The 18,287-nt window shown below is 40.8% G+C and overlaps 1 protein-coding gene across 6 annotated transcripts in view; it reads left to right on the plus strand.

Annotated features, from left to right (window-relative positions):
- The first annotated feature begins 1,560 nt into the window (after positions 1-1,560).
- Positions 1,561-18,287, plus strand: part of LOC111247137 (protein tyrosine phosphatase type IVA 1-like) — a 28,149-nt gene continuing 11,422 nt past the window's right edge. For 3 of the 6 annotated variants that reach the window (XR_015324100.1, XR_002671977.2, XM_022797724.2), the window contains exons 1-4: positions 1,565-2,740; positions 12,246-13,328; positions 15,468-16,452; positions 18,084-18,277. Coding sequence is in view for 4 of the 6 variants with exons in the window: in XM_022797724.2 (XP_022653459.1) it covers positions 16,341-16,452; positions 18,084-18,277 (306 nt within the window). In the remaining 2 variants the exon portion in view is untranslated. Of the gene's footprint in view, positions 2,741-4,676; positions 4,927-6,549; positions 6,804-12,245; positions 13,329-15,467; positions 16,453-18,083; positions 18,278-18,287 lie in introns of those variants that run through there. The other 3 variants (XM_086984092.1, XM_086984094.1, XM_086984093.1) reach the window with 3 other exon arrangements.

Genomic DNA, 18,287 nt, shown 5'->3' on the forward strand with positions numbered 1-18,287 from the left:
CGAATATTATATACGATGACTGCTCCGAACGTACGTCATATTGAGTTTTTAGGTAGCGAAGTGGATGTTTTCAGAGTGCGCAAATACCTTTTAACTAGATGATTTTGTCGGACAGGTTTGTTCTACGGTCTATATTTACTTGTAAACCTCCTCCGCAGAAGCATGGGTTTGTTGAAACTAATTGAAATCTACTTCTTTATGTCATTCTCAAAACAGTGATGAAATAATAATGACGAGTTTATAGTGAATTCATTTATCTGTATATAGTAATAAAATACGCACGTTGAACCTAAGTAAAAGCTATTTCAGGGGTACATCTATTTTATTTATTATATATTCTATTTTATTTATTTATGACAAAGCTTCAACTAGATCAAATACGCAGAAAGCTGAATAACTCATAGCAGTTGCGTACATTGTATATATATTGTACCTGTATTGTTGAACCTGTTGAATAAGTTCGCACCCGAATAGTTGCGTAGATACGTACTAACTCTAGCCTTACAAGTTAATAACATGCTAGGTTTAGTAACATGCACACACCACGGGTCTGCGCATGAGCAAAAAACCGTATAGACGATGTGGGACAAAAATGTGTTTGTCATCCAACAATGTTTGAGTGATCACTATTCACGGACTGCCCGGACTACTGCCAGAATCAAACAAAACGATTGACAATTGTACGCCAAGAAAATGAGCACCTTTTGGCTTTTCGAAAGCAACTTTTCCTATCCGTAGTCTATAAGGTTTATTTTCAAAAAAAGTTATTAGCGAAACAGCGAATTTCCGAAATTTTCTGACTTTTCTGAACTTACACAATTGAACATATCGTCTACTTCTAGAAACTGTACACTTCTAACACGGGTGTTTTAATTGGAATGCTCTATACAAATATAAGTCGCAGAAATGTATGCTATTCCCCGACAAAACTTCCAAATCTAAAAACGTTTAGTGGTCACTAACAACTACAATTTACTAGAACAGTAATTAATGTTTTTTCTTTATACTTTCATTTGTTTTTCTTTTACCTCACGTGATTGTCCATTACCATCTAGGCCTGACCAGACAAATCATCGAGCATCTTTCCCCGCGCTGCTTCACATTCCGCCTGCAGGGTTCGCGCCAAAGTTTCAAAATTCTATATTATCGTAGTCTATGTTACTATATAGATTGAAAACCAGTCCTCACTTCACACTACTAAATACAAGACGTAATTAACTTCGGTTAACACTGCGTCTTTTTTTACCCTTCTATTCGATAGAGACGACGACATGATTGGAATAATATACACCACTTGTTTCGTTTCGGCTATCTTTTTTTTTGATTAAAACTACTCAAATTTGTTGCAAACCTAGATACTAAACGTCCGGGGAACTTCACTTGTTTTTACTCTCTGACTCACCGTTTATCTTATTTTTCCCTAAAGTCAGATCAGTCGAATCAGAGAGAGCAACAGAGAGGGATAGAGGAGGGGAGACAGGGAGAGCGACTTTGTGAGACGCCCCCTGGTGGCCAGCCATTTTGTGCCCGTCAGGTTGTTGTGTGTGTCTGGGTACTGCTGCTACTCGTAAATTAGCCTGTGACTGGTACGTGTCTGGGTGGAGTGAGTTGTATCTCTGCCTCTGCGAACGTGCAAGTGTCTCGCAGGCTCGCTTTCTGCCTGCTTCTTACTGTCGTGTTGTAGACCTCGTTGTCGCCGTTGTCGTCCGCAGCAGGAGCAACTCCGTATTGTCGGTCTGTCGAGCTATTCGTGTGTTTTCGCTAGATTCCGCGGACCGAACAGTCCGCCTCTGCTGGTGCTGTTGATGTGATGGTGACTACTAGAGGTTAGGTACTGCTGTGGACTGTGTGCGGTTCGTTGTGCCTGCCTGCCTGCCTGCCTGCCTGTGTGGCTGTGAGTGTGTGCGTCGTGCTGCGTCCGGTAGTCGGGTGTCTGCCGTGGGCTGTGTGTATCTACTGCATATAATTGTAGTAGATAGATAAATGTCTTTGTTGCGTGGCGTCGTGCAAGTGTGTTGTCGCTGAGCGCGATTTATTTCGCTATACTATCGCCGCCGCTGCTGCCGCCGTCGCTACCAGTCGCTTCAGCGACTACTACCAATATTTTACCAGACGTGGCGAAGGTATTATTTCAACGGCTGGTCTCGGTCACAAATAGTAAGTAGCAGGCGACCCGTGCGTACGATGTATTCGTCATTCGGCGATAGCAGTGAAATCAGCAGTGCGAGCCTTGTGGAGTAGTAATAGGACAGAGGTGGAAACTCATGCTTCCGATGATCTAATCCGAACCGAGCTGCTTAAAATCCGGCTAAAGTTCGCGCTAGAGAGCTAGTCGTGCTCGCGGAAAATCTTAGTTTGAGAGTTATCACAAGAAAAGGAGGAACAGAAATTGATTCTCGGGAGATAGATAAGTGTGCATTATACAAGAGAGATCTGGGATCGTACGGCCGGACGGCTGCCAGTAGAAGGTGGGCAGAACTGTGCAGCTGCCAGTATCATCATCGAAACTGTGCGGCAGTGGTAGCTGGCTGTCTGTGTTTGTCAAATTTCGTATTCTTTCAATACGTTTCCTCAAAAGAGTGTTACTTAGCGATCCACATTTGCCTGATTATCTACTGTCGCTACAAACAACGGGTTTGTGGTTAAATCTCGCACACAGCCATTTATAGATAGCATCTCGGAGAGCTGGATCTCCGCACCTGGATACAAATATTCAATGTGCAACTGTAACTTATCGAAGGTGAGTAGGACTAAAATTTAAGTGCTAAAGTAATGATGATACGATACCAGTATTAGTATCGTAATGGATAAGGTGGCCAGCCTTGTGCTGATTTAGTTTTACTTTGATGTCTAAAAAAAAAACGCTATTACGGTGATCACTGCTATTGCATGTTCCCTGTGAGCTGTGGTGACTCCTGTTCGGTGTTGAGGATAGGATTCATATTGAAGTTTATCTATTCTTTTAAGCTCGATCATAAATAATCATTCTGCGTTTCATATATAGAATAACATCCTTACAACTGCGAATTCATTCAAGTCACAGAAATTCATTCAGCCAGTACAAACAATCGAAATAAAATAAGGAAGTCATTGTGCCAACTGTTCTGTTCTAGCCGACCCTTTACGTATTCCAGCTTTAAGCACTAGAGGATACGGAGAATAACTGCTGTTACGAAACCATTATGGTGTCATAGAAACCAACGAGAATTCCTACCGATTTCAAGCAAACCACTGTTTCATATTGGGGATTTAATGGCGCACATATCGCTACCTAAGCTCCTCGTTTAACGTTTGCAGAATCTGGTAGTCGCAGAGGGTTCTGCCTTAATTCTGTCATACGCTAGCCACATTGTCGAATAGTTGAAATCTTATATCTTAATATTAACGCTGACTCTACATCGTAGTAGCGGATATGTGTGTCCTATCAATATAGTATTGACAATAGTATCAATTGATGTTGGTCTGCCAGATCTGTTGATTCGTGTTAAAGGTAACGAAATTGATCCGTTTAAGGCTAAGGTACTTTTTTTGGTAGCAAAAAATCTGGAATTTTCGAACATCGAAAGGCGAAAAGACGACTACCGTTATCCTTATGCATGGCTATAATAGCCGCCATGAAATAAATATCAAAGATGCCGGCGGCTTAAGTGTATAGCTGACTATCGAATTTATCAAATAAAAATAATTTTAGTTAAAACAAGTTATGTTGCCAAAGAGTCGGCGAACTGACAAAATGCTATCTATACTATACTGTACTACATAATTCTATCATTTGATATTTGATGTTAATGATTCCCCGAATATACAGCGTTTGACAGACACACATATTTATATACTTTGAATTTTGGTAGATAAGAAGGCATTCATTTTAACCCTTGATTCCCTTATTCAATTCATAATCATTTCTGAAAATATCTTAGCGCTGGTTATCTTTTTAGAACATAATAAGTGCCTGAAGCTTGTCTGAGAAAGTAGAAATTAGAATAGTGCTTAGAACAAATTACAAATAGATTAATAGGGTGATCTATAAGTGTTTGAGCCCGGTGAATTGTTATAGCTTCGTGCCCTCTTTCAGATCACAACATTTATGCCATTAGCATCCTTGTTTTGCGGTGTTTGAACACTCGCCTGTGCCATTATCCTTATATACGATGTCTTCAACTGGTTTTTGAAACCTGTAAATGTGCTACCTAGAGCTGCGAGTTGCTATGAGCTTGAATTGCTCTGATCTTTGCCCTGTCGGATTGACGTCTTCATCGCTGACGTTTCGAGTAAGTGGTCAGTTGGTCTGGCTGGTGCTTGAGTAGTCGACATAACCAGATGACAAATCGATCCGCCGTGCGCCAGAAATCTCGCTGGGTTAAATCGAAAAACATCTACCTCCCAGTAATTGAATACTGCACACACGTCTGATATGAACGGACATACGCATTCGCTCATATGTTTGACGTTTCTTTCTCGCTCATCATCGCTTTATCATGTCGTTAGCGGAACGTGCAGGGATAGTTTAATCTCCTGTATAGGTTGAGTGTATTGTTTCACTCTTGCTTCGGCTGCTCTCTCTTGTTGTTTTTCATCGTTTATCTGCCATAAGCATTCATCTGTCAAACGCTGCTACTGGCTGCAGCCAGCTTTCACGGTGACGGTAACCGTGCTGACGGCAGTTAGCGGGCGAACGATGCCCGACCGCCGACGCAATCGGCTGTCGCGCTGTTGTTCCTCCGTTCGTCGTGATACCCTTGGTCATCGTGATCATCTGAAAAAAGGATCATGCGTTCTTGATGAATGCTGTAGAAGTGAGCGCGTGTGGCTCACTGTGTCTCTCGCTTGCTTTTTATTTTTTTTGGCCCACGCGTAAGTGTGGGTGCAAGTGTCCGTGCTCAATGCGCGTCAATTCGTACAAAACAACGTTTGAGTTCGAAAGAGGTCAGTTCAATGCATCGTGTTACGTCATAGACGATTAACAATGGTGCTAAATAAGATGAAGGTGATAGCGATGGATAGAGCGTGAACAATCTTTGGTATAAGCAAAAGTTCATAACAGGTTTGAATCACGCGACGCGTGTTCTTTTCCTTAGGAATGCTAAGGTCGTTTGACAGCACGAACTGTCAAATACATTCCCAATAATATACAGGCAGGATCTATTTGGCATTCAGCTTTTACAAGCGTGAGTTTTTTTCTATGGGGGAACAATCTACCTCAGGGCAATGCTAGCCCTTTGACTTTATCGTGTGCTTGTATCAGTTAAAAATAGACCTGTACAGAAAATATTTTCTCCATAAAATATGCGAAGATTTCAAAACCGACCGACATACATTAGCCTCACCATTCGCTCGTGCTTTTTTGCTATATAATCCCTAAATTAAAATAATTACTAGTATTTCAGAAGTTGTCGTTGTCGTGAGTCTGGTGCACTTGCTCTGAATGGTTTACTTTTTTTTTTATATCATTCACCTATACGCCGTTGTATTCGATAGCTTTGAAATTTTGGTGTTATGAACACCGATTAGGCTAGAAGCCGACGTTAAGCCTACACAAGTTATACAGACATTGGAAATAGACTTATTTTTTGGAATGCAGACCTAAGACGGTACTGGTTAGTAGAATCGGTGCTGTAAGGGGTTGGCTAGTGTGGTTAGGATTACAATGGACAAAGGCTTAGTGGAATGTTGTTCTATGTACGCACAAGTTAGTTCGTCACGCTGTTATCCTGCTGATGCGTATCGGCTGAGCGATCTCACTGCTCCAGAAACTACAAGGCCTATTAAAAGCCCCCCTCTCCAACTGATGACATAGTTGAGCTGAATTTGTTTGTCGCTCAAATTAATGTTACGTACGAAGTACTTCTGACACCGTACGCACTATCGCAGATGGTGTTTATGTAAGGCAGAACAAGTAGGAATCACCTTGACGGTATCCTGTGTTTAAGGAGAAATTGGTATGAGTGGTTTGGCAAAGACAGATATAAAGCCATATCTAGCTGAATCTAAATAGAACCGAAAGGATATTCTTCGACGCTGTTCTGGGTATTATCTGATGGTGATGCCGTGTGGTGGATAGTTGCTAGGAAAAATGTGCGCTTCAGGTCAGATTGAACGTTATCAAACGGAGCACGAATTTGTAGCTATATAGAATCACTGAAGAATTACGGAAATTAAATTTGTCGGCCGTTCGAGATATGGTTCTGCACTTAGGCTATACCTCATACAACACAAAAGTATAATTTAGGCATATTGCGTCTAGAACCTTTTCAGCGACTACGATAGAAGCGTAGACACTTTGAAGATGAAAAAGATCAACTCCGTTTATTCATTGGCGTTTAGTAATCGCGACAATGAGGTGAACCTCCTTGTGTCAGTAATGGAATTAAGAAAAGTACACACGATTACCACGGCTATCAACACTCTCATCGTATCGTCCAGATGGGGCCACTTACGATTATTCGCTACCCAGGGGAACCGACACGGCGTATGAATGTGCCCGATTGTTTGTTTCAAGATACTAACAAGTTTAAACGAAACACAGGTCGTTATAGGTGAGACCATGCACAACAGGTCCGGATAGGTCAGTGCATAGAAAATACTCACAGAGTGACAGTGCCGCTAGCCTACTTGTCATTTTTTATCAGCAAACTTTGCATGCTGACGTTTGTTGATTGTTATAGTATTACTGTAGTAACCGTTTCGGCTATTGGGTGGTGCTTACTGTAGTGTGCTATGCAGCAAGCAATGTGCGCCAATGAATCTTCGCAAGAGAACTTGAGGACACTTCGAATGTCGCGTCTTTCCTCAATGTCAATTAAGTGAGTACCTTTCGCTGAACTTGAACAGGTCACAATCGCTTGTCTAGCCTGTTGACGTTTGTAGACAAAGACGAAAGGAACCTTCGTCTACAAGCTGTAGGTCTGTAGATTCAGGCCTATCTTGAAAAGATTATATCAAAAGACGCATGCTGTACTTGTATGTGTATTCGTAGGCCTTTCGTGTACATCGTCTATGCCTTCGAAGACGATTAACGGCGGCCGGCCTTAGACTGAGCGACTCTCACACGCCTTAAACCAACTGTTATTATTCCCACTGTATGTCGTCTAACTGACATTGAACTACAACTAATACCGTTGACACCGACCTTTAATACCTCCTATTATATAATTCGTAGTTACATAGAAAAACGAATGTGACTACTGAGAAAGTAATTCTTACCTAACTGTACAGGCTAATCAGAATATTTCTGGTAAATAGTTTTCAACAAAGTAAGGTTAAGCGTCTTAATTGTGGAAAAAATTGTCAGGTTTTCTTGTAATCTTCTTGCTTATGAAACACGTGAACTAGGTTGCTTATAGCAAACTAGGTAATATGAAATTGATAGAGGAAAGAGAACTGTAATACCCGTGACTTTTGCACACTCGTATGAATAAGGAAATTTTTCAACTTATTTTCATATGAAATTGTATGTGAAAGGTTATGTTCAAGTTAGAAGGCGTTGATAGACGTCTAGCTGTACTGCAACCTAAACCAGAAGTCATGAATCACTCCTCTACTTATCATGCTTAGCTTCAACTGGTCCGGGAAGACAATTGTCAAGGCTTTTGCTGTCTGATAATTGATTATCCTTGCCGCCGTAGGTGTCTATGAGATTCTTTCTATGCAGGCATTTCCGATGCTGCGCACTTTATCGCTGCGCTGTCTATGCTTTTGTGAAAAACTAATGCACTCTTGGAATACAATAGTGTACGTATATCTGCAAACTAAAGGTAAAGGTCTACCAACTGATAATTTTATAGGTACAGGTATTCATGGTAACGCCAGACGTAAGTAGACGCGCGTTGTTGATCATAATCATTTGTAGCGCGTTAAAGCACGGTGGAATCTTGTCATATGCATAGCTTGTTTATAGACGTGTTCTGCAGTTGTTAAAAAATCGCAGTATAAAACAGTACGTCTCGTACCCAGTGTGCAGCCCGGAGCATTAGAATGCTTCGCGTAGCACTTCTTTCTCATATGAATCTGCCATATTAACATAGCACGTTCTCAACGGATTTTACCGATTAATAGAGTTGACGGAAGTGCCAGTTCACTGTATAATCATGGAATATAGCTACTAATCTTAGTCTGTAAGTTTTTTTCTTTAATATAGAAAATATACCTTACCAATTAAAGCTAAATAATCAAAAATAGTGGGAGTTGAGATTATTTTTTGCTACTTTGCGATCCACCGCGATTCGATGTACGTATATGTTCCCTGAGTAAAGCGAAGAACGTATGCGCGACTTGTAATTTGTATGTATTTTATTTATAAGAAGAATAAGTGATACGTTTCGCAAGACCAATTTACTTAATTACAGGGTATTTTGTTTAGAGATTACGTCATGACCACCTAGCAACGGGGGCTCTAACTGAAGGTTTGACGCCCGTGAATGGCGTAACAAAAAATTCTAATGTAATGTGACTAAATTAGTTGATGCCTCGTGTTGAGCGCTGTGCGCACTCGCTCATCATTTACATGATACAATAAAGCGGCGTTATTATTGTGTGTTGCTGGTTGTTTACTAGCAGGTCGATACTTCGGCCTGCAACCGCTATTGTACCCTTCAGTAACCAGTAACCGCTGCTCGCAACGATTGGCCCCCCGACTGATATGTATTAGCTCATACGTGACGAGGTAACTGTCTCGTCGTTTCCGCTTTTACTTTTGGCGCGATCGGCTACCACCGGTCACCGAAGGAAAAGATTCGAATACGACAAGGTGTGAATGACGCTTATGGTCCCGAAAATAGTAACTGGATTTGGTGAAACAATGGATTCGACCTACGCGATTGATAACATACCTTAGGCTATCAGTCCAATTATTACTGTCGATATGTATATATCTAAATTATAAACGCAATTGTGCGAATGGCACTAGTCAATTGGCGGGAATTTTTGAAACATCTCGTTTTATAGCGGTCGCTGCGTTCCGTGAGAGCACGCAAATATTGATGAATGAAAGTATGACAGACGTAATTTCTCGCAAAAACGTTTAAGTAACCGCGATTAATTAGTATAGTCATTACACATTAAGCTTTATTAAATCCTGTGGCTAGTAGAGATCTGTTGAGTGTAACAAAGAAATGGCAATAACAAGCCGGTATAAAAGCATATGTGCAAATTTGCTCTATTAAATTAGGAATACAAGCAAATTTAACGTTCCAAAGTTTAATATAATTTACATTTTCACAAATGTAGTTCATCAAGAAGCCGTATGTGGCTATGCATTAGTAGTATAAATTATATGTCAAAGGCAAGTACTGTCATTTTAAAAATAGCCGTTCTGTTGTTCCCTATTCTTGATAGCCACAACAATCGAATCATTTCAAATTTAAAAGCCCTTCTCGCAGCAACAGCTTTCGCGGAAGCAGCTGCTGAGTCAGCTTGAAAAACTGACCGGCAAGCGAAAAAGGCTATCCAAAGGCAACTCATGAAGCAGTGCATCATGAGAATTAATATGAACGTTATCTTCTTTTGACTGACTCGTAATGACGTTTGTTTAAGATCACGATTGACATAGTAGCTTCATTCGTGAGCAATTAGATGGTCAAGCCATCCAATACACAGGTAGCACCGAATCTGCTCTAATTCCGAAGAGCACTCGGGCTTATTCCTTAAATCGATTGTAGATCTGTTGAACTTTATTTTTTTCCCCTATAGATGATAAATCCTGTAAACGATGCTAAGACTTTCCCATAATTGTACAAAGCGTTACGTCGTTCATGCTATCTAAAACGTAACGTGGACTACCACGCGACGCTTAATAGCAGGATTGAAAAAGCACTGTTCTAGAGCGCAATGCATGTGGGAAATTCAAACTTTCAAAAAAAAAATACAAACAAAATTGGGTGCAGATAGAGCCGAGTTATCCTCCCAGAAGAAAATAACTAATATATTTCGCACGCCGGATCTTATTCTGGGCGAAACCTGCTAGGTAGAATGATTGAATGTAAAACTATGGGATTCAACAGTGGCTAACATCTAGCCGTGCGAGTATTACTATTGCTACAGAACGAATAGAGTGCTCGGTTAATCTAGAGCTGCAAGGACTTGTCGGTATGGTAACATAGAGCTTCATAAATGAAGTACTCGCCGACTTCTCCTTAATGACGGCCTTTGTCAGTCAGTCAATTTGTATGGCTCAGATGATTCTTTTATTGTTTTTGACTGGTGTGGTCAGTCATTATTTTCGTTTTGCTGTCAAGCAAATATGGCACTTTACAGTAAGCTCGACCCAGTGTAAAAGTAAATACTAGAAACGCATGCATAGAAAAGTGTACATTTATCGCGGTGTGTGTCTGATACACCACTCGCTTGAAGCTAGTGCATATTGTATATGAAGCATGGTCAGATATGACAATTTCGGCCCTTCGTTAACGTTGTGGCCTGACCCCTCTAACCGTTCAATACTGTTTCGGCGCCACTTGGCTAACGAAACATTGGTCATTCCACTATTATGGTGGCTTTCTATTATCCCTAGACGAAGCTCCACTTTTAATATCGACCATCACTTGCAGCCGCTTCGAGTAATGGCAGCGACGGGCGTCACGCTCATAGTCAACGCGTACTGATGTAACGTTGCGCAAAGCCCCGAAACCGTTAAATGTCGCCAATCGCGATGTGGAAGGCTAGTATTTGTCTCCTTGAGTCAAGCATCATGTAGTTTGTGTCATTATTAGCATGGTAGCTGACTGCAAAAATATAGCTATTCGGTCTTACAGGTAGTCAATCCTGCAAAATTGACGCCGCTCAGGAAGCATCATGAATAGATTCTATAACATATGGTTTTAATGAAAGATGAAATCGTTTTTTAACTTGATAGTTATACCTATTAGCCTTCGTAGAAGAGAATAACCCGTTGCAGTTTCTATCGTTAAAAATGGTCCAGAGGCGTAAATCCCTACCAAAAGCTTTACATTGTAAACAAGCACAACAGCTAATTCTCGTACAAACAAGTGCTCTAGTACGTACGTGCTGATGTAAGTGTTGTATACATCGAGTGACAACTATAGCTTTACTATTTGAGCTAATAATACGACAAGCGGAAGAATTGTCTGATCCTCAACTGTTATACTCTATACACTATAAGTTAGCGATCTCTGCTGTTCAGGAAATCTCTTACTTTGTATCACCTAAACAATAGATAGCCGACGTTTATCTATTCGTGTAGATACAAGGTAAGGGCAGTACGCGTTATTGGTCCGTATCTCTGCCTACATGCAGAGTAATGTTAAAGTGCAACTAATTATCGTAAAAACGCGTGTGGATATTTAGTTTCTGTCATTACATATCTTCGTTTTTCTTTCAACATGTTGTATTTTGCAAATATAAAACGACTCAAGAGGACGAAATGTTTTCCCAGTACAGAACAGAAATGCGCTTCTTACTAAGTAAATATTAGCTTATATATTTATCATAATAAATCAGATCATTTAATCGTAATATAGAAAACCAACTGACCTTGGCTCAGCGGCTAGGAATGACAAGCCTGTTTTCCCTTGAAAAATCCTATATCTTTAATCTGAGCATATATGCTTAGACTATAAGCAGCCGGAAGTTAACATAAATAGCGACCTCGCCTATCACGAACTAAGCCAACCGCAGTGTATTTTGCGGTTAGCAAGTACGCTATTATAGCAGCGCAAGTGATCTGTGGTGAACTACTTTCTCCCACTGTGTCCATAAGCGTGCGTCTTGCACGTACATCGCTATATATATGTATAGCTTTCTTTATTTTTATTTTATATATCTTTTATTATTAAATATATATTATATACTTTACATGGATGAATGGCAACACACTTCATTTCTTAGCCAGGATTCCCATGATAGGATACGATTTTTTAATTAATTAAAAGAAAACACCAATTTAGTAATTGAAGAGTACATATAGTTCAATGTTCATCGGTGTTGTCTAATGTATCACGCATAAAACAGCTCGTAGATCATGTGCGAGCCAATCACCCTGAATTTAACATTGACACCGTTATCATGGCATTAGCCTACACTACGTAGTTTAAAAAATTCGCTAAAAAAGAATGCTTCCTGCAGTTGACTAAATCTTTATATATTGTATATGCAGACGTAGCGACTCCAATCTAAAATTAGTTTATATTTATTATTTTAAATACACTAAATTAAATAGACCATTAAGGCTACAATACTGATGAAAACGTCTTATATTTAACAATGCTGATCCCGTTGTTTTGTTATTGCAGAGCTCCGAACGCTCGTTCGCCGCGGGTGTTGAGGCTCGTGTTAGCGGAGCGTCGTCGTGCCCACCGCCCGGACAGCATCTGGCTCCCTGCGGAAGTCCTTCTGGTGGAGCCCTCGTCCACCCAGTGGCGTTCCTCTCGTCTCGAGCCCCTAACGCCTGCCTCGTCTGCATGGCAGTAGACAGTCTAGTGCACCTATCATTTGTTTACTACTGCCATGCCCAGCACGCAACGCCGTAGGGCATTATTGCAGGTTGCCACTCAATGCTGAAGCAGCTTGAAGCGGGCGCATGAAAAGTTAACAGCAAAGGGGAAAACAGGCAGCAGACAAACGAGAGACTGAGGGAAGAAAAAAATCAAATAGCAACACAAGTCACGAGGCAATTCTCATAGAAGCAAGGAGACCTATAGCGAAGATAATAGCATACCTGTGATCCCTGTAATAGCTACACCTTCAGCTTTAACAGCTATGCACACATAGGCAAACTTCACGCTGCAAAAGACAGAAACAAAAGGACATAGGAAAAAAAGCGATAAACACCATTAAAAAGTTAATATCCAACCGCGGACTTTTCTATACACTCAAATATATATATATATATATATATATATATATATATATGCAGAAGCGGAACTAATATACCGTGCCAGCTAGCGTATCTGTAGATTTTTAACATTCAGATGCGGAGAGAGATAACAGAAAAAGGTGGTGAACAATTCGAGTCATAGCGCATACAATTACATCGAAAAGGAAAACGCATATTGGCGAAAATACTAAAAAACACAGACAGAACAATCTAACAATCTGCAACACTTGATAGGGATCAGCTTCCACTGCTGCTATTACTATCTGGGCACAAAGAACTTACAACGTGGCATTGAAACAATGACAAGTCCACGTAGTGAAGTTAGCTATCCGCAATTGAATTGACCCCACTAGTCCAATCAATCAAACAAGGGAAAAAGAGAACGTTCTTTTTTAGAAATTGCTTCGTACATGAGTGCCTGCACAACCTTGAGCCTCTACCGTCATCTGCATCATATCACAGTCAGCCAGTTGACAGTCTTGGTCATCAGTCGTAGCAGGTCAGTAGTAAATGCTGGGTATTAGAATAAAATAATAAAACTAAACTGAAAAATAAATATAAATAGCTTAATATATATATATATATATATATATATGATACGCTCTCACCGAAATCAAGGAGATGCTAACAGTTTTGCCATCGAAAACGGCCAGCAAAACAGTACATTCTGTTAAACACATATATCGTCGTTGTTGCACAAAGATCCCTTTTAACAGTTGTCCTGGCTTATATTCAGGTATTGACTTCCGAATATAACCCATTGCAGTCCATTATCGTATACTAGGTATCATAGATCTATCCGATTCCCTGCGGTATGTCTATATCTGGAAATTGCTTTGATAGGGATTAAGATGCACTGTTCTCCAAATACGTCTTGAGTAATGCCAGTATCCATTTTATGGGACACGCGACAGCTGCTGGGCTAATATGGTTGGCGACAAGAAACTAATTATCTTAGAGTGGCTCTATTCATTGTCTGTTTCCGGTACGTGTCGTTCTCTAATCTACTCAATCTAGCCTGAGCTTTATCTTAATGGACGATTAAACTTTGCGATGGCGTTATATGAAAATATTTTTTGTCTGCATTCGTAGTAACAAAAACATAGAATTTTTTTTTTCGTTACTGTTTACATTGTTCATATTTCTTTTTGGTTTTCTCTATAGCTCCTTTTTTTTCTGAATTCATTTTTCATAGCTTTCCAGGGCATTTACTTTTACAGCAGCATTAAGCAATAACGTCTGAGGCTTTTTAAGGGCATCTAACTGATCTGGCATTAAGTAGAGTTTTGGGTCTTATAAGATACAAAGCTCTACTTAATTTTAAATATGATTTTACTTTTTTAGGATTGAAACTTTTTCAGTTGTGCAATCGTTGCTAAGTATAAATTAGTATGGCTACTATGTGTACTGCCCAACTTCTAAGGCACCACTTGGGTAGTCAAAATTAGGTGCAAATTTCCATACGAATTCATGTCAACTTATAGAATGTAATGGTCCATTGTAAACTGCTCTTCTCGTGCTCGTCTAGGGCTTAAGGCGGTACTACTAACTAGAGTAAAGAAACTTATAGTTAATTAGGTGGACAGCGGTCAAATGTTTAAACACGTATATTGAATGAGCGACGGTATATCTGTATCGCGGACGTACAAAAGGTTGTCTAAGTGAACTGGCGATTGACCACCTTGCAGAAATCGAGAGATACAGCATCCGGACAATAGCCTTGCATCTTGTAAGTTATTAAGTCAAGACCGGACAAGGAACTTCATAAGCTTGTCTAAGACCTAGGAAATGTAATTTAGTAAAGAAGCACTAAGAAACTGATTAAGCAACTAAATAAAATTTTATGTACAACAGCTTGAAGTGATCAGCTTGCCTGACGTAATGGGTCATTATAGGAATTCTCCTTGCCTTCAGGTCGAATCGTTTTTCCGTCTCGAAGCAAAATTCACGACTGTTATTCTCGTTATGTTGAAAAAATCACGGTGCCATGTCCGAGCTAGTTCGATTGCGCGGGCACGCGTATGCGACAAGTGAGTGAAGATGTCGTAAATTTAGACCGTGGCTAGAAATACGAGTCGCGTGAATAACTAGCACGGGGCGTGCGGTCAGTTCAGAAGACAGCTGTAGTAATGAATTACACCTCGTGAGGTTTTAAGGGAGTTGTGCACGTACGCTGACTTTGTTCATATTTCCGCACCGTGTCATGTTGCACTGAATACCCGCATAGCGTGAAATTACTGGCTTATTGTCATCGCATGAGAGTGACATGTTTTCAAGGCATGTTAGACTTTCGATAGACCGGATCTCGTTCTCTACAATGTACTAGCTTGAGTCAGCAAGTGGTTTTCTAATTCATTTTGAATTGGGGAGTATCAGATGCTGCCTGAACTCAGTTGCATTCTGCTACTTGGATACACTTCGGGACTCTATCACTGAAGTCATGGGAACAGCTGTTGGCAACCTCGTTGGAAGTTCTTTATGAGCTGTTTTACGTTTATTGCGATATAAAGAAAATATAACTGAGGAACGAGACTCAGTATATACTTAAAACATCATCAGAACTGATAGGCATAGCAGAAGTTAGGCGCTTGGTGCGCAAGCTATTTAATGTAACAATTGTTTGTTTACTTTGTTTTAGGCAAATACTTGAATACGATAGGGCAAAAGGCTGAAGATTGAACGAGACAAAATAAGAGGAACCCGTGAAGACAAACTTTATTAATAGCTTCTAACTTCGTACGTCACATCTAAAAGACGACGCTTTAAGTACAAAATATACAAGAGAACGTCTCTGTCAACATACCATCCGATTGTCTTTCTTGTCTCGTAGAAATACGACAGGCTTAACGTGAGGTTGAGCGTGACCTTCGCAGTAATCACCTTTTCCCGTAGCCTACGACGTGAAGGTCACGATCGTAAGAACGCCAGGCTATTGACGGATCTCAACGGATGTATCAACGTGAATTCAGAGTGCTGACAGGGTAATCATCGCTTGCCTTCGTAGTGATCACGCCCCTGTTAATTAGCTTTGACAAGTGAAGACTACGGGGATTCTTCCAGAACAAAGTCACCTATTTCTCCAGACGACTTGACTCAAACTGCCCTGTTGAGTGGAACACGTTGAGCATAAAGAGACGGATAACAAAAGCGATCTCGTACCACTACTTGTGGGGCGTTCCCTAGTCATCAACCGTTGTAAAAGCGAGCAAGCTAACCAAAACCTGTTTATTATTAGTAGCTCGCTCACAAGTTGGCCAGGACCTCGTTCTGTGTAGGGACTGGCAAAGTTCCGTTCACCTAATTTGGTTCCCGTGCTGCTGTCACTGCTTCTGCTACCGTTGAAGTGATCGCCGCTGCCGTCACTGTCCTTCGTCGGTACCCGTTACCTGTCAGTTCGTCTGGTCTTGCCTGTTTAGCATTGGTTATTTGTACGTGCGCTTGTTAGTCCATTAGTCGCTATTTGGTGTCGCACGGCAGCTCAGACGCCGGCGCCGTGGCTCCTCTCTTGTCGATGACGGCTTCCGCTCCGTCGCCGCCTGCGCTTCCTGCCATAACAACGGCACCTCCACATAGTGTGCGCTCCCTTTCCAGCCCGCCCGTCCAGGAATTGCACACCCCTTCGGGTACGTACGCACGTTCACCATTTGTTCCCGGCTACACATTATAGATAGTGGCACAAGAGAGTATCGACAGAATTAAACAGATGATGCCATAATGCGTCTAATACGATGTGACGCGGTTCACATTACATAGATTCACACATTTGTATGACCATTTACTGGTGCACGGGCAGGGGTGGGTTAGAACCTCATATTTGGTGCATGTCGTCATTGTTGTTGTATAGATTACTGAACGCTGTTTTGTTATAAGTAAGTGCTATTTAACTCAACCGATTTTGCTGACATAACACACAGCCGATGTCATTCGAGTGTCCAGGACCACTTGAAAATCTGCCAATAGATACCAACAAATTCTAACATGCTGCAAGGGCTGTTTCATGTGCAGGAACTTGAGTTGTTAAATCGTAAAATGAATTTTTCAAATCGGATCTAACAGGCTGCCCCTACTGGCAAAAGACAAGGTCAAGAAGGGTTTTCTTATCGGTACACAGAGTGGTTTCCTTCGACGCAGAAACATCAGTAACTTTTTTGATTAATGCATCCTTTAAGGCGTTAACTGGAAGAATGGCCTATTTTTTCAGACAGGTCGTAGACATATGTTGGTGTCATAAACTAAAAATGACGTACAGGGAGATCTTTCTAGACCGAGCTTTGAGTGTACCCAGAGTGAATTGCAATAATACATCTTTCTGGTAAGATACTATGGGCAACAAAATGGAATATTTTTATTTGTTACTCAATGCCTCGGTCGCTATCAATTTGGCATAAAAGCGGCATGAATATATTCACATTTGCTTGATTCACAATGATGTGACAGAATAACTGGGTTGTATCACTGTCAGAGTTACCCTAAGGCCATCCCGTAGCTGCATGTAAGGAAGCCCAGCTATCGCAGTTAGAATATTGAACGATAAGACAAGGAAGGCGATCGAACGATCAGACGCGGCTTCACGCTCGAACCGAGAACGTGTAATCAGTCATTTAAAGGATCTTAAAGAAGTAAATAAATGTGTCTCAGCAAGGATAATAGTTTGCTACCAACGAAAGCCAGAAGTTTTTATTCCACACATATCTCAATGTAACAAGCGATTTGATTCGCAAGTTCATTGCTGTTTTTGATAATGGGAACCGGCCAGACGGGGAACATGTAATCTTTCGAAACGTAAACGTAAAAAAAAAGATGTACGGCGGAAACAGTCAATTTTAAGCAAGAGATTTATTCATCCAAATGTCGAATTATACGATTTCGAGGAAATACTTGATTGTTTTCACTGTTTTAAATGAACTCTACGGACACGACGTTCAGCAGAAAATTCTACATTATTCTAAAGAAACAATAAAAGCTAAGATTTGGAATATAAAATCGCTCTGCAAAGCTTAGAGGATAGAGAAAGAGATTATAAATAGAACTTGATTTAAAACTTTAGCTGCTCAGTTAAATTTTACAAACGTCGGTATGTTAATAAAACTTCACGGGATTTTTCATGGAATTTCAATCGATTGCCTTATCTAAAAACTGACATGCAATGGCAATACAGGGCAATGAATTCTACCCGAGTAAAAAGAAGGCTACCCGAATAATGGTTGGGCTTTACGTTTTTGTTGTATGTTTGAATACGCTTGGGCGTTTGTAGTGAAGTGCGGTGTGCTAGTGTCTCCTGTAAGCGGCCCGGGTGGTGCAATGCGTCAAAAGGGAAGTCTTTCCCTCGGCGGAATGGGGATCATGGGTGGCCTGCAGAGGCCAGGACCGTCCGAATTTGTCTACAAAGGCTACAACTTTCTAGTCACCGACCGGCCCACCGATGCCACCCTGCCATCCTACGTTGAGGTATAAATAG

This window comes from Varroa destructor, unplaced genomic scaffold (assembly GCF_002443255.2).
Source record: "Varroa destructor unplaced genomic scaffold, Vdes_3.0 BEIS01000003.1, whole genome shotgun sequence".
Taxonomy (NCBI): Eukaryota; Metazoa; Arthropoda; class Arachnida; order Mesostigmata; family Varroidae; genus Varroa; species Varroa destructor.